The sequence below is a fragment of the Gymnodraco acuticeps genome, unplaced genomic scaffold, assembly GCF_902827175.1.
Source record: "Gymnodraco acuticeps unplaced genomic scaffold, fGymAcu1.1, whole genome shotgun sequence".
Lineage (NCBI taxonomy): Eukaryota > Metazoa > Chordata > Actinopteri > Perciformes > Bathydraconidae > Gymnodraco > Gymnodraco acuticeps.
Genome location: NW_022990172.1, coordinates 1,061,538 through 1,083,385, shown reverse-complemented (window position 1 = coordinate 1,083,385; position 21,848 = coordinate 1,061,538). Strand labels below are relative to the sequence as shown.

The 21,848-nt window shown below is 41.2% G+C and overlaps 1 protein-coding gene across 1 annotated transcript; it reads right to left on the bottom strand.

Moving 5' to 3' along the window:
- Window positions 1-797: 797 nt before the first annotated feature.
- braf (B-Raf proto-oncogene, serine/threonine kinase) lies at window positions 798-21,001 on the bottom strand. The gene is given in 21 exon segments (XM_034217641.1): window positions 798-5,018; window positions 7,212-7,365; window positions 7,670-7,804; window positions 7,967-8,098; window positions 8,189-8,307; window positions 8,861-8,907; window positions 9,014-9,190; window positions 10,157-10,241; window positions 10,880-10,997; window positions 11,080-11,190; window positions 11,192-11,217; window positions 12,723-12,842; window positions 14,793-14,832; window positions 15,468-15,618; window positions 15,698-15,817; window positions 16,481-16,629; window positions 16,736-16,838; window positions 17,327-17,430; window positions 18,146-18,433; window positions 18,522-18,623; window positions 20,809-21,001. Coding segments are annotated over 21 exon segments (2,454 nt in total). The 5' UTR covers window positions 20,959-21,001; the 3' UTR covers window positions 798-4,995.
- Window positions 21,002-21,848: the final 847 nt, after the last annotated feature.

Below are 21,848 nucleotides of genomic sequence, written 5' to 3'. Positions count from 1 at the left end.
GTTGGCAGTGTGAGGGTTGCAATTGTTGGTTTTGTTGGAAGTGGGGTGCCTTATGTCTTGTATTTTTGTTGTTCATTACTGGTGTTTTTTTGTTTTGTCGGGGTTGGTGTGCCGGTGGTCCTGGGGACACCGACTTTAAGGGGGTGGGTGTGACGACCCCTGCCTTGTTATCTCTGGTGTGTGACGTGTATGTTCCTTTAAGGTTTTCCCTTTGGTCTATCAGCTGGGATTGAGGACACCTGGCGGCCTGTACCAGAGGGTTAAAGGGCCTGAGTGAGACCTGCAATCTCTCCCCCGCAGAGGATCTGACCTCGGAGCAGCTACGTCGCTTCGTCTTTTGTTTTTTTGGTTTACGTTAAGCTTCTGTTAATAAATATATTTTTCATATATGTTCTCGTCCTTCCCACACTTTTTGTTATGGCCAAGAGCCAGGCCATGACAATCGTGAATGTGCTACTGTCCAATTGCATATACATGTTTTGATACTTTTATTACACTGATATTTAATGCACTGTTGAAAAGGTTGTCGAATTGGTAAAAATGCTGGGTTTCAAAGGGAATTGAGATGGAAAGTCATGATCATTTTAGGAAGCTTGTAATAGAACAGAAAATAATTTAACATCTATATTTTAAATTTGAGTGTATAGTTTAAATGTGTTCTCCTTACAGAAGCAGATGTTTCTGGGCACATTACAGTGTTACATGCTGCCACCATGTGGACGGAAAATGTTACAGTGGAAAAACACACCTCAACATGACACCAACACGTCACCATACAAACGACACTTGAACCCAACTACAGTTTTCATGCACTTCTTTAATATATCAGTTTTTCATATTCACAACAAATACATTAAGCTCTTTCTTCTTATGATACAGCCTTAAATATTTTTACACTCATCCGTTTTTTTCTCAGAAGTCTGCCTATCAAAATGTCTCTTAGTTTCCGTGTCTTTATTTTGAACATTTTATAATTTGTTACATTGGTAGTCTCCATGCCTCCTAGCAAACTGACAGTATTTCCTTTGTACAACTATTTACAGGTGAAAAAAAACATTAAGCTTTTCATGATAGTTCTCAATTGAAAGGAATCAATGGGTTTAAGGTGCAGGCAAGGAGAAGAGGGAGGGAATGTTCAAGAAATAAGACGAAATTCAAGAACGGGAAGTCTTGGATGAGGAGGCGGAGCATTATGTGGAGAGCCTTAGTGATGGGGCTCAGTGTGTACACCTATTGATTCTATAAAGGTTCAGCAGATACATCTGTGGTGATATTATCATAGAAAGTAATGATCTCTACAGAAAATAAATGCAGCACACTTCCTGTTGAAGAGGACAAAAGCTGTGTGTGAGGCCGACAGTTCATTTTTGACCTGGGAAACGGTAATTGCCAAGATCAAACGCTCTAGAACAAGCAAGTAAAGTTGAGCCTGTATTGTCAACATCTATTTCTGAGGTTAGGAATGAACTGTAAGACTATATGGACATTGACAGGAAGTCCTAGAAATGCGTGCTCGAAACAAAACTAAAAGAAGAAATCGGGTATATTCCTAGCCTTGAGTCTTCAATGATCTCCTTCGCCACACAACTTCATCCTTTTCTGTGTGTACCAGTCAAATGTATTAATTATATCTACTCAAAGTCTCCCTCACAACCCAAACAAGCTCAAATCTTCTGAAAACTTCCGTAACATTTCAACTCATGTTTCTACATCGTTTCAGAGGTGTTACATGGGTGATATGTAATACTTAATAAACTGCCTTTATTGTTTCTATGTCAGTCAAACCCCAACACAGGAGTCAAGTATAGGTCAACCAGCGTAACCATCAACATATCGGACACTCGTGAAATCTCTACCGTGTTCCCAGATCTCAGTAATAAACTTGACCACAATTATGACCAAAAATATAAACAAGAGTGGTGCAGGAATGAGTCTTAAAATCTGGAAATGAGTTAACATTTAAATACTTCCGCTTCCTCTCGTCTCTAAGTCAATGTTTTTTTTAATGAGTTTTTGGTTTGATGCCTGAAATATGGTCTGCGGTTAATACATTTTGTTCTGGGACATAGAATACATCAATAAACCCCAATGGTGAATGTCCAAAGCTTATTTGTGTCATAAAACAGCAGTTGCTAAAAGGTGACTTAAAGAGGCTAATAAACATCCTCATGACAAACGAGCAGTTTCCCTTTAGCTTAGCGGTGTTGACCAGGAGTCATATGACCATCATGTAGTCCCTTTATAGCCTGACATTGGTTATTTATACTTCTGCCTGTTGTAACTTAATGCTTTAAAAAAAAATTTAAAGTATTGAGAGAATGTGGAGATCCCCCAAAGAGCTATTTTCTTCAATTTTCCGCAATCCAATGGAAAAATCCCATTGATTATAGTCAAGGGATCCTTTTAGTCGGCCTGCAAAATGTGGTCACTGCACCACTCTGATAAGAATAAAGTCGAATAAACCTAGGATATTACTTTCAAGCCTTTGCCCAACCCTTAATGCTCTGCAACCACCAGTATCTTCATAGTGACATCATATCGGACCAAAGACCATCCAATAGCCATTTGAAATTAACTAACTTCCTTCCTTTCACCAGTAGGCATCATCAGGCTTAACGCAGATTTGTGTTTGGCTATTCATGCTTTTGTCTCCTGTCTTAACCCGGGTCGTATCCAGTCCAGAGATACTTGTTTGAGAACACTGAGCTGCTCATCAAATTATTAATTGGCGGAATGTTAAAAATACAAACTGACTGGATGGTAGCTAATTTTCTTAGTCATTTTTGAAGTGTGGAACAAAAACAGGTGGCTGACATTTTGTTAATCACTACCTGGCCTAGTTTAAAATGCCATAAAACATGTCTTAGTGGTTTGTATTTTCAACATGCTTCTAAATTATTTAATGAGCTACACAGTGAAAATCAATGGAGGGAATAAGATTGTTCTGGGTCAAGGCTAGCACTTTCCTACTGCTTCCAGTCTTTGTGCTAGGCTAGGTTAAATCTCTGCAGTCCTTTTTCTTTCCTGAACGCACAAAGATGAGACAATAAATGTAAATAAATGTCCATAAAAGGGAGGCAACAAAACCATTAATAACATGGCTGTGGGCGGGTAAAGGATGGCATGAAAAATATCCTCGATGAATGAGAAGTCCCCCAGTGCTTGGATAGATGCTCTAGCTGTGTGCTCTACCTCCACAATTTATCAGAGCAGCAGTCTCCTTGTAGCTATGGCGACATACTCGGCTGCCGGAGGCTTTTTCTTTTAATATAAAGTCATAGATGACAACTGAGTCTTTTCAAGCAAAAATAATTCATAGATCAGCCCCTGCAGATGGCTCATGCATTGGACGTTTCGTTTTGGGTCATCAGCTCTGTATGTCACAATTTTTTCTTCGATAAAAACAAAATCAAAACGAAAAAAGGCAAGTCGCTCATTTGCTTCAATCCATCTCTACAAAGTGCAAGTACACGAGTCACAAAGACTAAAACAAGCGTCGAAAAGAAAGACTGATAGCTTCAAATAAAGCGAAAATAAATCCATAAAACATAAATAAGTAAATATCTGCAGGCCTGCCTGTACAGAACAAGGCAAACATTGACGATAACAAAATTAAAATAACCTGTAACAACACCTACAACCCTTAACACACGCTGGAATGAAAGAGTACAGGTGCACGTGTGTAGAGAAAGTAAAGCGGTGTGATTAAAAATCAGATTTTTCCTCATGACTCTCCAGAGGATCACCAGTCCTTTCAGCAGGTTAGTCAGCAGCGGAAAGCAAGTAAGGTCCACATTTGAGTGCAATATTAAAGCCACATGAAAAAGAAACAATGACACTACATGCACTTGGTTTTACAAAAAAAAAAAGGTTGTGGAAAAAAACATGATAAGCAAAAAGGGAAAAGCGTAGCTGTAAAGATGCTGTGTAACAACTTACTGTACACACAGTGTAAACGCTGGGCACTAGCTCAGCTCAGACCAGGCTTGTCCAACATAATATAAACCCCTCTTGTGTAGCTTTCACCAAACACATCTGTATTTTTTTCCTCCCTGTGTACAGCTCCTTTGCTTTCTCTTGGAAATCTGCGGGTAGAACCAGTTCTGTTGCTTTCACGTGAAAACCTTTGAAAAGGAGGAGTGGCTCAATCTCACCTAAAAAGGCCAATTAACGTTACAATGCTGTAGCTTTCAGGACAAACAAATGAGCATTTTCCTTCCTGAAGAACAACTTCTGTCTACCAGAAATCTACACATTTGAAATCTTTGAAGGAAAATTCACGGGTGTTGAATTTGTTTAAATGTGTATTTTGCAGAATTTGGTCTGCCCACAAATATAAAGAAAAGCCTGTGCTGCGTGACAGGAGGGATTTCTAAAATAGCTACCATTCCTTCAACAAAACAAAAAAAAAAAAGCTCAGCATTTCTGCTAGCTAAAAATGTGAAAGAATTCAAAGATAAATCCATATTTCAAGTCAGATTCCTTCGCCTGCTGAGTTTCAGCTCGTCTCGGGATGTTTTAACACCTGGCCTCATCACATCTCCACCACGGGAAGCCTCTTCTTCCGCCGGCGCTCAAAGAGCAGTCCAGGAAATGATTGGACGAGGGGCGCCCTAAGGCTCGACTTCTTCTACCTCCGTCACCACTTCCTGTTCCCTTCATCTTTCCCCCTCCAGCAGGCATCTGTGGAGTCTGCCGTCTTCTCCTCAGAACCGCACATCTTTGTGTTTTTCCTTTCTTTTCATGTGATTTTTGTTTTTTTTCCCTAATTCAGTTTTGTCTGTCGCTGTGGCCGTTTGCCTGCTGGACAGCTTTTTTGTTTAAAAAAAAAAAAGGACTCCAGTGAGGCTTGCCTTCTCCAGGTTGACAGAGGAAGAAAAAAGCACATTCATTGAGACACATTTTTTCAGTTTTTTTTCGATAATGAATGATTCCACCGTATGGACACGAGACTTTGAGAAGTGACGAGGGATGGACTGATGGGTTCTGCAGCAATTACTTAAATGCCGAGAACTCCCCTGAAAAGTAACAAAGAGAAGAGAAGATTAGTGAAACATTACAAAAGCAGCAGAACAACCCTATTATGCTCATTTTCAGGTTCATATTCGTGTTTTGTGCCTCTACTGTGACATATTCACATGCTTTATGCTGAGGCACCTCTTTTCAAATTGATTCTGGTTTCAAGGGCCTACACCAGGGCTTCTCAAACTCCGGACCAAGGTCCGGATCCGGACCGAACTGCAAATGAATCCGGACCGAACCCTGTGTCCCATTCAGACTGTATATGGTCCCATTATATACAAAAAAAAATTATTTAAAAAGAAAAAATCTGATTCTGATGTAAATTAAAGTGGACCTATTATGCTATATTGGAAAATATATATTGTAGGGCCATACCTATACAAATATAGGTCTGTGAAGTTTTTTGCTTAACATACCAAACAGTTCACCCATTTTAGCCATGCCTCATACTGCTCATACCCCTCTTGTGCAGCCCTGTTAGAGAAATGCGGATTTTGGGTCCTTAGCTTAAAAAAAAAAAGAAGGAGGCGAAGCCTGATCAGAATTCTATCGGAGATAAAGTTCAATTCTGTTGTGATAAAACGCCATCCTGTTCTAAACCACATCAAGGATTATTTCTGAAACAGTATGGAGCTCAAATGCTTTTTCTCTTGCAGGTTTATCACAAGGTGAGTTCCTTTTTATATTTCCTGCTTTTTAAAAACACATGTGCTCTTCAGTACAGGTTAGCTCTAAGTGTTAGCGAGGCTTGCTAATGTAAACAAAGACGAGATTACGTCCAAAACACATTCAAAACGCGTCAGGCATTGTTTCTGATAGCAACTTTATGTGGGTCCGCTGCCGATTTGACGTCAGATTGGCAGCAAATCTATATCCGCTCGTTGTACCCCTGTTTTTAAAAGATTTGGGTACGGAGGAAAAGAGAGCGGGTTTTATTTTCTGACGCTGCGTGAGTTCCCCGACGCACCAGGGACACATATTTATGTATAAAAGACATCACAAAGTGCATTTTGCATGATAGGTCCCCTTTAATGTATATTGTCTTGTGTCTGACGCGTTCTGAGAATGAACGTGCATATATTTACTTGTGTGCGCGAGCGTGACACGCATTTAAGTTAACCACAAGTTTACCTTGACTTTCTAATGCCATTTTTGCCGAGGTTTAAGGCATTGGCTACAGACAAACAGTGCCATTTCTCCCACTAGTTCAAGCCATGATACTGTATGTATGTATGTATTGAATGTCAGTGTGTATACAGGGGCGCCGTTTACCGACAGGCAAGTGCTTGGACCAGAAGGGGGCCCCCAAATAAGGTAGATTAATCCAATCCAATCCAACTTTATTTATATAGCACTTTAAAACCTCCTGACCAAAGTACATGCATAGCGCGCCCAAACTGCTTCTTAATTTCAGTTTCGTTGCTCCGCTCCGGGGGTGTTGGGGGGGGGGGGGGACTTTACTGGCATTGATCCGGACCATTGACCTTGTATAACATTCACAAGTGGACCTCTAACAAAAAAGTTTGAGTACCCCTGGCCTACACGATAGAGAAGCTGTGATCAAAGCATAAATAAGTGTCCAGAAGTTAATCTACAGTTTTATCTCCTCTGTTTCTGTTTGCCAAGAGGTTAAAGCCAAAAAATAAGCGTTTGGACCACAATCACTTCAACTCTTTACTTTATATTTAGAAGCTTCTTGTTTTACATTTAAAGCCTTACAGCAGCTTAAAGGACATAACCCTGAGGTTTGTGATGTACTTTGAATCTGAGATATATGCAGGAAGGGTTGAGTTTCTCTTCCTGTAGCTCAAACAAAGTTAAATAAATGGCAAGTGCAAATGCTATTAATTTATTAGATACAAATTACTAGGAGAAAAAGAAAACCAACATTGATGGGAAAGGAAAACATGAGAAAAAACGTTTTAACTATAAAAAATATGCAAATATTTACACCACAAATATCTGCTTCAAGACGCTAGGATTTATTGCTGGACTCTTTTCTTTAAATAAGAGTCAAATCTGATAACATTTACAATTGATTCAGAAAAGACTTCCTACATTTAAGTAGTTAAATCAACTTAATGATAAATAATCCATTTACCCATACATCAGACTAATCCCAGTTATTCAGTGGTTTAGACTTTAGAGTACAAGTGAATGCACTGAATCACTGAAGCTGGTGAGCTCACCATAGCCGACGGCCTGGATGGGGGTTTTGGGGGAGGCGCAGGCGTACAAGCTGAAGTCCTCCGTCTGGAAGCCGGCTCGGTTTAGCGAAGGCTCTGAGGCGCTGCGGTGGATTTTGGGTAATGAACGTGCGAGCAGCTCGATGGACGCCAAGGTCTGAAAGAACACACATTAAAGAGACCGTCAGTACTACTGAACCACTAACGTTTAAGAGTGATGTGTTCGGAGCACGCTGCTCTTATCCTCTTGTAGACCTCTGGGGCCATCTGCTGGTAAAGACTATAATGTAAATCAAAATCAGTTTTAAACATTTTTATTTATTTTTTTAATCCTGTTTTGGTTGCAATTGAGGTAAAAAAAAAGAAACCTGACATTTGTTCAGCACAAAATGACCTTAATCTAGCAAATGATATGTATAGATTGACTCCTAATGAAACAGAAGCAGTTATTCGTGTCCCACCTGAGGGAAGAGAGGTCGCTCCTCTCTCTTCTTCTTCAGGCAGTCAGCCATCAGTCTCTTCATGGCTTTTGGACAGTTGCTGCGCACCTTGCTGAGGTCAGGGGACAGGTAACCTCGACCCACCATGAATATGATCTACGGGAAGAGAAGATATCAGTCATTATAATATTTTATTTGAATTGTAAACTGGGGTGTTGGTACTAATGTAAGCAGGGAGCTACTAAGCTGCATTCTGACTAAAATATATAAACTGTACAAATGAGTCAGAGTTAGTGTCTGTGTGAAATGTCCTCGGACCTGGTCTCTGTTGTTGATGTTGGAATAGGGCAGTGCTCCGGACATAAGCTCGTACAGCACAACGCCGAAAGCGTAAACGTCTGACTGGAAGCTGTAGGGATTCTTGTCCTGCAGCCGGATCACCTCTGGAGCCTGAGAGAGAGAGCACAGGTTGGTTTTTATAACAAAAGATCCAACAGTTAAAACTTAGTCAAGGGCCGATGGTAGAGTTCGGACACTGACCATCCACAGAATGGAGCCGGACAGCTGTTCAAACTGGTGGGAGCCACTCCAACGGGACTTGACTGTAGCCAGACCAAAGTCCCCAATCTTCACCGTCAGATCCTCGTGGAGGAAAATATCTGGGAGGAGAGGAGGTTAAGGACACACACCCTTCTTCTACTTTAAGCTCTTGAAAGTGTAAGACTTCCTCGAAATGCCAAAGTCCTCAAAAATTCAATGTGGTGATTAGCACAAGTTGTTCGGCAGCAGAGTGCAGAGAGACTATATGAGAAATATACCGTTACACTCCCTTATTTTTTGGTATTTTACTCTACAAACATTTGCTCTTGTAGCATGAGTAGAAATGCAATCCAGAATCCAAACCAGATGTCCAAAACCTTACAGTGGAATGCTACAATGATATTTCTATGAACTGTTCCCATACGGTGTGCATCTCCTGGTCTTATCGCTCGATACGATTGGCCACCACTGAGCTGCGTTTAAGTTAGACTTTTAGATTTTTCTGGAAGCCCCAATGCTCTTCCCCGACTGAAATTCTTTGGAGGACTGGGGTTTTAGATCACCTGGCGTAAAATGTTTGTATCACTCCTTGTCCAACACCCAACTTAAAACCTCCATTTTTTTTTTTGGACTGACAAACCTCTGCCTGAAGACGAATGAGGGAAAGGATACTGTTGCTCTTCAGATCTCTGTGGATGATTGATTTGGCGTGCAGGTAACTGAGGAGGAAAAGGTGAAAGAGGAAAAGGTGAAAAAGGGTTATTAGAGCGACTACACACATGGTTCAATCTGAATGCTTTGGTATTTTCTTCGAGGGGAACTCACTCCATGCCCTGAGCGGTCTGCCGGGCGATGTCGATCAGCTTGATCATCTCGAACTTGGTCTCGATGATGTGCAGGTGGTGGTACAGACTGGAGCCTTCACACCACTGGGCCACGATGGCCAGCTGAGGCTTGGTGGTGTAGCCCATGAACAGCAGGATGTTCACATGACGCGTTTTCCTGGAGAAAACGCACAAAGTGGGTGAAAATACAGAACCGCTGCACTTTCAAATATCTTTGTCCTTTAGGGTGATAAAATCCGTAATGTAATATTAAATTAAAGAGCAATATAAGGGGCAGCACATATGGCGCGATTCAAGCACACTCTAAAGTAGTTCCACTTTTGGGGTCCCCATGTGATGAGGAACAACCAATCAAAGCCGACATATATCATAACTACCGTAAAGATCAGTCCTCTGCAAGTTTTTTGTGTGGGTGTATTGTTAGCCAGATACTTTCATCTATATTCATTTTATAAGCACCTCTGCTGTTATCCTTAAAGGTAGGGTAGGTAAAAATGGAGAAACAGCTCGAGTGCGCTAGAATTTGAAAGTACACAACCGGAACAAAAATCTGCCCATTCCTTCAGACTTCCTTACAGAGCCCCTCCTCCAACACACACGAACACGCACACGACCAATGAGGGCGCGAGATAAGTTTGTGCACGAGATGGAAGGCTGACATTGGTAGGCCATCCAGTTATCTGCCGCGGGCCGAGGCAGATAACTGGACTTGCTTTTTACAGCGCCACGGTTTCCACAGATTAAATATTTGTATATATTTATTGTCAAAGCATTTCATTTATTCATTGCTATCGGGATGTTAAGCATTCCATGGAATATAACAAAAAGTGTTTCTGAAGTGAATTACCTACCCTACCTTTAATGTCCTGTGATCTCGTGTCAACCACACAGAGCAGAACAAAGCAGAGCCACAAACACTGCTGTCAACATTTTAATACAACTTTTAAAAAAACTACGCCTGGAAGAAGATGGTGCGCTTAGACTTTAAGGGTCGCTTAGCAATGTGTGGCGCAACCTGCCTCGGACCATGTGCCTCTTGTCTTTGAGAAGGTCAAATAAACGTTATGTGTCCCCTAAAGGAGCAAAGTAAACAGATATACTGAGGGTCGGGGGCAGAAGTTACCTGAGGACTCCCACTTCATTCTTGAAGGCCTGAAGCTGTTGTGGTGTGGGTGCGGTGACGTTCAACATCTTCACTGCCACGTCACCTGAGAGGAGACAGGGAAAACGTCAGTCTAAACAATAAGTTGTTTAAAAATATGTTTAACAAACACTACAATGTTAGAAGTTGTTACTGACTGCCTGGACCTACTACAAATGTAAAACCACTTTAAAAAAAATTTCTACACATATTTAAACCTCTAATTAATAAAAAACCTAGTTTTAAAAGGCTTCATGGGAATCATCATTTTTTTTACACGCTGGTCTTATATTCAGACCAATAAAAGGTAGTGACAAAGTGTTGCATTAAACATGCTATCTTTATCAATTCTAAAGGATTTAAATCAACATTTATCAACCAAAATCCATTTAGACTCAAACCAAGAATGCATTTCTCATTATTTACTAACCCTGAAGACATAACTCACATATAGTATAGTTTATATTTTCCAAAGCTCAATTAGTATGTTTTCTGCGAACGTAAATAATAAAAATAAAAGGAAGAAACAACAGATAACTTCTAGTGAGTACTTGACGGTGTATGTTTGATTGACTAATAATAAACTACATTTGTTTTGAATGGTAATGCAGTTTTTTTCTTTTTATTACAACAGAGTGAGTTGATGACTAGAAGACGTGTGTGATTCAATGCTACTGATTTAAGAGAGTATAGCTTTGGTCTTACCATGCCACTTTCCCTTGTAGACGGTTCCAAAGGAGCCGGAGCCTATCCTCTGCCCCAGAGTGATCTGACCTTCGGGGATCTCCCAGTCGTCGCTAGAGTCCCTCCTCCCCAGAGTTTTCTGTTCCACATGGCACTCAGTCAGCACAAGCACACACACAACCAACTGTATTAAACCCTCACTATCCTCCACAGCTCCTCACCATTTTATTGCGGTCCTCGGACGACGACGACGACTTGCGCTCCCTCTGTTGGCACGGCGACTTCTGTGCAATCTTGACATTGGTCAGAGAGCCGGGTAAAGAGGCGGGGGGGCGTGGCCGACAGCCCTGCGGTGGAGCCTGGAGGGGGATCGGGGAGAAGGAGAAGGGAAAAATAAAAGAACAGAGGTAAGGTGGGTCGGTTAAAAGGGAGGATAAAGGAACAGAGAGGAGATTTGGGCAAGTGGGGATTGAGGCCTCTGTATCTGTGTGTGTGTGTGTGTGTGTGTGTGTGTGTGTGTGTGTGTGTGTGTGTGTGTGTGTGTGTGTGTGTGTGTGTGTGTGTGTGTGTGTGTGTGTGTGTGTGTGTGTGTGTGTGGACACATGCAGAGGAGACGTTGGGGGGTGCTTGGTTGAATGGCAGTTAATGGTTTTGCAAAGCACAGGATTTTATGATTTTGATTGGGATATATATTTTTTAAATCCTCTGGAGCAGAGAGAGGAGTTGTGGATTATTGTTATTGATGAATGCATCAGTGTTTCTTAGGGTCAAAAACAATAAACTCACAACTTAAAATGAAAGTGTTTAGTTTATTTAATAAAAGAGCACATGTTCAATGTGAAAAGTGACAGTAGATAATATATAGATTAGTTGCTATTTGTTGCATATATATATTTATATATATATAAAAAATATATATATTTAAAAAAGAAAATGATAGCTTTTGTCTTGGAGGCGCAGCGCCCCTCCAAGACAATGGTAGGGGAAACACTGAATGATTATCATTTATTTCAAATGATTATTTCAAATGATATGCTCAGTTCTAATCTCAGTATTAATGCAACATTTAATCATTTAGAGAAAGGACGTTTTTACCTCTATTCATTAATTTAGCTGGCTACTTGTCAATCGTTGGACGAAAATATACTAAGCTGTAGTTGACTGACACTGATTTGTTGAGTTCGAGAACAACCAAAAAGGAGAATTCATTTAACCATTTAACTTGATCCCAACTTGATTTTAGTATCTACTAAAAACAACAGTAAGTTTATTTAAGTACAACAGCCTACATAGAAAATGTACAGGTATGAACAGCTGTGAATTAAAGTATAGGTACATGCATGTAATGTAAAGTAATAAGAATGATATGATAGCTCATGGTAAAGCTATCTTTGAGCTAGTCAAGAGTTACTTAAGGCTTGTTGCCTTAAATAATGTTTAAGCCATGTAATTTAAATTATTTTGTGCAATATGAAATTGTTTAAAAAATTCACGCCCATGAAAGTTAGACACCATCTGAAGTGTGTGACTTGTCTGCAGTCTTTTGAATGAAGCATGAATTTGTACTAGTGTGCTGTCATTAAACAGAGCTAAATAATTAGTGATTGATTATTCGATTAACATGACTTGATCAACGGAGCATTTCACCAGTGAAGCCACCATCCACTAAAGAGTGTGTGATCAGAGTGGCTGTGAGATATCTGTGTAACCTGTCAGGTGTGTAGAGAGAGGACATAAAGGGGGAAAAGAGAGATAGAGGCGGGGCACAAACAGTGGATGGGGTTGGTGTGTAGGGAGTTGGAAGGTAGGGGTATGGGGGGCGGAGGAGGGTGGAGGACACAGTAACACACAGAGGCCTAACTACCTCGGAAAACAGGCTCGGGCTCAAAATCAAACACTATGTCATTGGGGTAGGAGTATAGGAGGGGGCTTGAGGTCCGTGTTCGGTGCTTCCTCAAGCAGCGGGCGGGGTAGGTCGGGGGGGCTGCAGGGCAAAGAGAAACAGACAGACCATCACTGCTACTCACCCTGCCCCTCTCACCTCTCACTAACAACTAACCATGGTTACATCTAAGGCACATGTGTCAAACTCAAGGCCCGGGGGCCAAATCAGGCCCTTGGTGGATTTAATTTCTGCACCCAGGATAATTTCTAATTACTATTAGATCTGGCCCGCCGGTATATTGCACGCACACCTTCACTCAGTGCTGAGGGTTTCCTCCGCTCAGAGCCTGACCCCAAACATTGATGAACTTGCACCCAAGATGAGATGCCAAGTATCTGGCTTGAGCTAGCTTCACAGAGCAGCACACTGAGTTTCAATGGATGTTTCCTTCTGCACTTTTTCTCTCACGACAACAGGGCATGTTTGGTTTTTTCTTTGAGGGAAATAGTTTTGTTGAAGCTGTTGTTGGCCTGTGGGAAAATGTAATCATAAGAAATGACTCTGGAAAAGCTGCAGATAGAGCCATAAGAAATGAATGCAACTGATTATTTAATGTTTAATGTTGTTTTTATAGGCAATAATTTAAGCTTTGTTAGTTCCAGGTTTAATATGTGCAATAAATTCATTTCAATAAGTTTTGCAATAAACATTGAACCAGTCCGGCACTCGACTAGTACCCATTTTTACATTTTGGCCCACCGTGTATTTGAGTTTGACACCCCTGATCTAAGGGATGGATCGTCCTCACACCACACTATACTTTTACTTAGACTATTATTTTTATAATATTTGTTTTTATATATATTTAATGGGAATAGCCTAGCTTAGCATAAAGACTGGCTACTGCTACATTTTACTTAAAGATAAAACACTTAATTGTCAACATTTTGGAAACAGGAAATAGTCCTTTTTGTTTTCTTTCCTGAAGTGAGATGAGAAGGATCTTATGTCTGCGTTGTTGTTGTTGTTGTTGTTGAGAACATGTGGTTAGCCTAGCTTAGCATAAAGACTGGAGGCAGGGGAAACAGCTAGCCTGGCTCTGTCTAAATTCAGGAAACAGACTTCTAAGATCACTCAATTCGACCTTTTATCTTTTTGGTTTAATCCGTACACAAACTGAAAATTCAAAACTCATTTGTAGCTTCACCCACCAACTAACATGTTTAAAATGGTTGTTAGATGTAGTTAGCTTTGCAATGAAAAGCGATACAATATTTCAGATGCTGATTGATCTAGCAGACAACTAATGCGTTGGCTGGTGATGTCAAATGCTGCTTGTCTAATCATTGTTTACACAATCAGCAACGTGCATTAATTAACTAATTGCAAGTTATCTGTTAGAAGGACATCTTCAAATACTTCTGGTACTAAGTGACGATATGTATAATAACCTTAGTTAGTACCTTAGATAGTTGGACTACTTCATTTACTTAAACAAATTGTTAAATGAAATCTGTGTGCCACAGTTGTATGGCATTATAGATATTTCAATGTGGATTCATATTTAGATTGAAACATTTCTAGGACCTTTTGTATTATTGAATACCACATTTCGGGGATTATACAACCTAGGCAGAGACTATTTTCAAGGACTTTTAAGTAACGTTTCTGAACGACAAATATCAATTATTTTTACATCCCAAAGAATACAACCTGCTATTGATTTATAGATAAACAATTTATTTCCCTGAACCTTTCATTTATTTTAACAATTGATCAGCTATGTAAATTCCTCCCTTGTATCAGGAGCTCAAAGTAAGACTACAAAAATAATAAGGGGGTCTGCTGAAACCCTGACCCACAGATCTGAGTAAACATGTGTGCCCTCCAGCTACCGCTCTCACTGACCGATAACTAAAACAGAACAGACACAAATTATTGGGTCTGAACTTCACACACGCGCAAACACACACACACACAAAAGACCAAGAGCACGCAGACGCGGGATGGTGGGAAAAATGCACAGAAGTCTCCGACTATGATCCTTACCTCCATCCGACCTTGGCAAGCACTGATCTCGAATCAGGTCCTGAAAAAAAGAAGGGAAATTAATAACAACATTTACTGTACTGCATTGTTGTCCCTTTAACCATTATCACAGGAAATGTAGCAGCTTGAGGTGTGTTTTCAGAATGAATGCAAGTACTTGGTGTGTGTTCAAACTGAATGTGAATTGATCTAAAACCGACTTCACATGGACATTCCCAATTTGAATGGGCCAAAATGTATTACACAAGTTTTTTTTATTCTTCTACTTTAAGAACTTCCATCTAGCTCGTGTTAAAACGAGTGTGACACAACACAAAGTAGGGCTATCAATTTCTAAAAGCTACATTTCCCATTTTGCACAATAAACCACATTTTTATTTATTGACTGTTTTTGGAAAGACGCTGCTTTGGAGAAGAAAATATTCTGTTTTCACTGGCATCACCTTTAAAGAACCGGTGACACAAGTCTAAGGGATTTTTTGAGGATTATCTGGTTGTTGTTGTTGTTGTTGTGATGAATATGTGCAAACGCAGTCACTTGCCAAAAGTATCAGAAATAACAGCTGCTAAAATATAATGGAAAGATGGGGGCTAGATAGTATAAGTGCAGCTTTGAGTTGGCTAGCTCAATTCATAGTAAATGGTTGAGAAGAGTTGAATTGGGAGCAGACTCACGTCGATGTTGACAGGCTCGATGGTGTTGATATGGACGTTGGGGGCCGAGGACGAGCGGTCCCGCTGGCCAAACTGGTTGCGGTGGTCCTCCTCACTGGGCCGGAAACTGGGAGGGATGGGTATGGACTTGGACGGGGAGTGGCATATCGACCTGGAAAAAAACAATGTCGTTGAAATGCTGCAGTAGCACATGTGAAGGAGAATGACTGATGTGGAGGTGGAGGACTCACCCGGTGGAGTCAGATGGGGGAAGTGACGGACAGGCCTCAGACACGGGGGTGGTGCCCTCGGAGCAGACGTCCTCCTGGGTGAACGGGTGATGCTCGAAGAACTTGGACACTAGCAACAAGCTGCGGAACACACATCAGGGGAGAGTCTTTTATTTTGTACGTTTTTGGATAAACACTCATCACAAGCCAGCGTCTTTCAGTGAAGATATTTTTAGGAAGTGTCGTTGTGTCCCTGGGCAAGACACTTCACCCCAAATTGCTCCTGTGGGGATTGTCCACAGTACTGAATGTAAGTCGCTTCGGATAAAAGCGTCTAACAAATGACATGTAATGTAATGTAATGAAGTGAAAAAACGTGGCATTTTTAACAAATTCCTTAATACTGACAGACCTGTCACTTAATAACAAGATCATAGTATGGTTTGGCGACGCTGAATAAATGTGAAATGTTGTGCCATTTTTGCGGTTTATTTTGAAAATTCAATGGTCTGCCTTGTCGAGATATCAATTAGTTAAATTAGTTAGTTTCATTGAGCGGGTGGCATCATGTATGGCAGTCCCCGTCTCTCTATGAATGTGTGTGAATGCTGAGTTGTATATGTAAAACACTTTGAGGGATCGCAATGCTGGAAAACCACATTATAAATGCTGTCTGTTTCCTGTTTAACCTGAGCTAATATATATAGACAATCAAAATGTTTGGGCCGACAGTGGCCTGAAGCACTACATTGTACATCAAGTTTGATCTCAATCTGGTTGCTGCCTCATGTGTGTGGGACTTACTCTAGTTGGTCGTAGTTGACACACATGAGGGGGACCTCAGTGCTGCACCGCTGGTGGAACTTATAGCCACAGGTCTGACAGCGGAAACCCTGGAACAGCAGCTTTCTACAGAAGTCACAGAAGGCCAGCGTGAAGAAGGTCTTCCTGACCTGTCAATCAAACACAGAATCAGAACAAGCACAGAGTAATACGGATTAGATTATTCAGTAGATAATATTGGAGTCATGATCTGACATTTTTTCCAACAGTACTTACAAAGTTGTGTGTGGTGAGCGGCACATTCTCCAACACTTCTACATGTAACTCCTCTCCTGTCAGCCAGGAGATGTCTGTGTCCCAGCCAATGGGCTTGTTCTCTCTGAAACAGGAAGTGGAGATATGAGGGTGAAGGTCTGCACCTCACACTGCAGCGTAAATGTACGCAAACATAACCATGACGGTTTCTAGCAGAAAACAGGTTGACCTCAGCAGCTCTGGTGTCTTTCTAGTTATAACACAAGACACATTTCCTTTAATTCCATTGATATCAGAGTCTAAATATAATAATTGCTGGGGAAATATGTTTGTCTGCAAGTTAAGGTATGGTACATGTTTGCTTTTTTATCAATCTCCAAAAAAAGCCTTTTGAAGCCAGCTGCTGCTTTGTCTATATGTGTTGGGTATATTTCTGACACTGGCCAAAAAAAAGGGAAGTATAACGGACATGATCCAAATCTATTCAAGAACGTTTATATAATAGAAAATTATGTTGTATTTAGAAAGACCAATTTATAGAGTAGTCATCGAAAACGGCAACCATTCCAGGGTGACAGTTTTAAATAGATGATGAGTTAGCTGCACACTTACCCGTCCTGCATCCTGTAGACCGCACAGCACTCTGGGATGAGGCCTCGCATCATCAGAGCTTTCTTCAGCGAGTCTCTCACAGTCATCCCACAGCGGGCCGGTACCTGAACACAACACAACAGAACTCAAAGGAGGAGCCAAACACACCAAGTCTAAAACTTTGACTGCAAAGGTGGCGTGGAAATGTTTCTTCTTCCATTTATACTGGTAGCAGCCTGCTAAACTCACTTATTTAGCCTTAATCACAAACCTGCAAAGAGACAAAAGCTTAGACAATAAAACTAATGTTGGAATATGCAGGGCTACTCAGCTCCAAAACTCCAGCATATATACTCCTTAACCCAGTGAACCTATACTTTACAGATGTTAACTTTGATTTCTCTAGCCTGAACAACATCAATAATAAAATGATTCCCCTAAAAACACCTGGGCTGTGCTCAGTACAAAATGACTTTCTTATTCATATGTGTGTATTAAACTCAACAGCACATCAGTATAGGAGGCTTTTGACACAGATAGACACACACGGCCAAAGCTAGCCATGCATTTCTTTAAAAATGGTTAGAGAGGACACATTTGGTAAACGGGGATTAGCATCCATTTGTGTCTTTACATCACCAAAAAGAAAATCAATAATATAAAAAAGAACAAAAGGATAAGCTATATCATTTTCTGTTTTCAGAGGTCTTTGTTCAAGATAGATTAAGACCATTTAAACCAACACTAACTTATATTCAAATTAAAAATAAATGTTGTTTTGGCTTCAAATAATCTTGCACAATACTAATTTTTCAAATCCACATACGAAATCCGACGTACCACTGTTCTCTGTTTGTTGGGCAGGAAGACCCTGACGATGGGCTTCTGGGGGGAGCGGGGGTTTGCTCTGCTGGCGTCGAAGGGGGTCTGCAGGACAGCCAAGGTGTTGGGGGCCGAGGGATAGGCCTGAGCCCCCCCTGTGACCCCACAACCTCCCATGGTGACCTCCAGAAAGGATGGCATGGGTTCAGGAGAGCAGGATAAGTCTGTGCCGTTGCCCATGGCCTCCAGCAGCTGCTGCTCCCTCTGCTGTAGGGCGTCCAGTTTACTGGTGTACTCCTCATAGGCCTGACAGAGACCACACACCACAGATTGAACGACCTCCATACCTGAAGCGACACTTACAAGATGTACTGCATTCATTAACTCGTCTTACCTCGAGATATATGGAAGGAGGATTGTGTTCACCCCCAAACTTGTCCAGAAGGGCCTCTAAGTGTTCTTGTGTCAACTTTATCATCTGTTTGATATTCCAGATCTGTGAGGAAAGAGACCAAACAATGTTTAGAAAATTCATATCCTTCAGTAACTGTTCAAATGATGTGTGACCTTATGCCAAAGCAGACACTTCTGTACATCATTTGAAATGGTCACTGCGTCACATTGGACAGTAGTCAATTATTGCAATGACGTGGCCGAAATCAATGGCAAACTAGACGTTGTACCTGGACCAATAAGAGCTTTCACAACTTGAGTCCAACAGGTGAACAGGAAGTAGACGTTGATGACCTGTGAGATCCTTTATGGACCGATCCATCTACCCAATGTATTGTTTTTTATATTTAGCACACAGAACATATCTCTTGACACATTTTACATAAAGCAGGTCCAGAGCATATTCAATAGGACCTGCTAAATGAAACAAGAGAGGAAGCTGAGGTAGCTCCGCAGCTAGCTGTTAGCTGTTAGCCGTTAGCATGACAGTTTTATCTCATTGGCTATCTAGACTTTACTAAGTATGGGAATCAAAAGTCAGAGGCATGCAATTCAAAGTAATCAGAGAACTATGAACTGGTTTTTGTTTTTGATGCTTTCCATATGAGCAAGAACAACAACGTAAAGCCATATATTACAAGTAAATATAAGACCCATTTTTCGAAAGCCATATTTTTTGGGACTTTCTGACCCTTTAGAAAGTTTAGAGCACATGTGTCAAACTCAAGGCCCGGGGGCCAAATCAGGCCCTTGGTGGATTTAATTTCGGCCCGCAGGATAATTTCTAATTACTATTAGATCTGGCCCGCCGGTATATTGCACGCACACCTTCACTCAATCCTGAGGGTTTCCTCAGCTCAGAGCCTGACCCCAAACATTGATGAACTAGCACCCGAGATGAGATGCCAAGTATCCGGCTTGAACTAGCATCATAGAGCAGCAAAAGTTTACATGGATGTTTCCTTCTGCACTTTTTTTCTTGCGACAACAGGGCATGTTTGGTTTTTTCTTTGAGGGAAATTGTTTTTTGAAGCTGTTGTTGGCCTGTGGAAAAATGTAATCATAAGAAATGACTCGGGAAAAGCTGCAGATAGAGCCATAAGAAATTAATGCAACTGATTATTTAATGTTTAATGTTGTTTTTATTGGCAATGATTTAAGCTTTGTTAGTTCCAGGTTTAATATGTGCAATAAATTCATTTCAATAAGTTCTGCAATAAACATTGAACCAGTCCGGCCCTCGACTAGTACCCATTTTTTTTTTTTTGGCCCACTGTGTATTTGAGTTTGACCCCCCTGCTTTAGAGTCATCATGAATGATCCAGATTGACTGTGTTTTGATACTGCATTTCCTTCTGTTTTTATTTATTTTAGGACATCTGACATTACGTTATTTAAGATATCATTATATACAAACTTTTGCAAATGATGCTAAATGTGACTGTTAGTATTCTGCTAATGTGATGGTCATGGTCCATCAGTGAGGCCTCTGACCTGCTGACTGGAGACAGATATCAGGCTAGGCTACATGGTCACTGTGTATCAAATGATGAGGTCACAGCCTGACTGGTGGTTCCGCCTGTGCGTGTGCGTGTGCGTGTGTGTATGTATACCTGGGGGCGGTGATTGTAAAGCCTGTAATATAAATAAAAGTAGCATGTGTAGCTAAATTACACCTAGAAAAAAAAAACACAAGCACGACTTGAGGTAGCCTCCTCCTCCTCCTCCCCCTCCATCATCCTCATCATTATCACCATCATCACCACCACCACATTGAGGTAAAGGACCTCAGAGGATTTGTGATGCAAACTTTGGCCGCATTAGAATCCAATAAAAAGGCATTAGTAGCAGTGTAATTGCGTGTCTTTATTGCGTCAATAGCGGTGTGTGTGTGTGTGTGCTGTGTTGGCGCACCAGGCTACAGCTGCAGTGAGCCTGGAAGACGGAGCCAGGAGCGAGTGGAATAAAGCAGGCCCGAAATAAACACAGGCTCCGCCGAATGAAACCTCCTGTTCACATTAATATGTCGCATTTTCTCGGAAGCTGTGAAAACATAGTGCTCAAATTAGTGGTTCATATGTCGCACATCGTTTTCCCCCCTGCACTGCATCCCCCACGAGCCATGTTACAGCCGGTGTTTCCTGAAGATTTACATCCAATTACCTCCGCTCGGAGCCCGTGCCCCATTCCCCAGCTCAGAGCCGCTACCCCGCCGCTGGAGCGCTTACCTCCTCATCCTGCGGACCTCCGGGGATCCCCTCCGTACAGGAGGAGGCCAGGCCGGCACCCAGCTCCTCCAGGCCCGGCTCCCTGCCCGGCTCCGCAGAGTCTCCGTTAAAGACGGGCGGTGGGGACTCGGCGCTGCTCAACGCCGCCATTTTAAACTGCGAGGAACTGAGTGGAAAATAATAGAGGGAAACGCAGGCTGGTGCTGAGGACAGGAGGGGGAGACAGAGAGACAGGAGGGGGAGACAGAGCACAGGACGGGGCTTCGAGCCTCTGGACTGCATGGGTAGCCCAACACTACTACAGTTGACTTGGCAAAACAATATTTGATAATTTCTTACCAATGGTCAGAGGTGGGAAGTAACAATTCTGAGATATTTGTACTTCCATTTGATGCTACTCACTTACTCCACTAGATTTATTTTGTACCTTTAGTTACTTTACATATTTGGATTAATATATTGTGAAATATAATCAACATTTAAATAAGACTTAAGATACACCTGGAGTAAATTCACAAGCTACCCTGCAGTACAACGTCATTAAAACTAGCTTCACCTTTACCAGCTTTGATAACACTTTAATGCATCACTAATTATAATCAAAACATATCAATATGATTCTGAAATTGACCAATTGTGCTTTCACTTGAGTAACATTTTGAATGCAGGACTTATACTTGTAACAAAGTATTCCTACACTATTCATTACCAGTGGTGGAAGAAGTACTCAGTATATCTTTACTACTTTCCACCACTGTTTATTACCATGCCCTAGATAATTTTAGGTCACTGATACATAGGCTATTAATTAAGGTTTCAACAAACACTTTCAAAATGGCCACAATGTAATACAAGAGATACATTAGAAAGAAAATGTTTTTTAGAGATTTCAAGAAGCATATAAACAAACAATGGATGTTTTTTTATATGAACCTCGATCCATGATGGAAGTAGATTAAAACAAATAAGGAGTTAGATAAAGATTAGAGATCAAATGATGCATCCGGTATACTATAGCATTGAATCGATTTAGAGGCTGC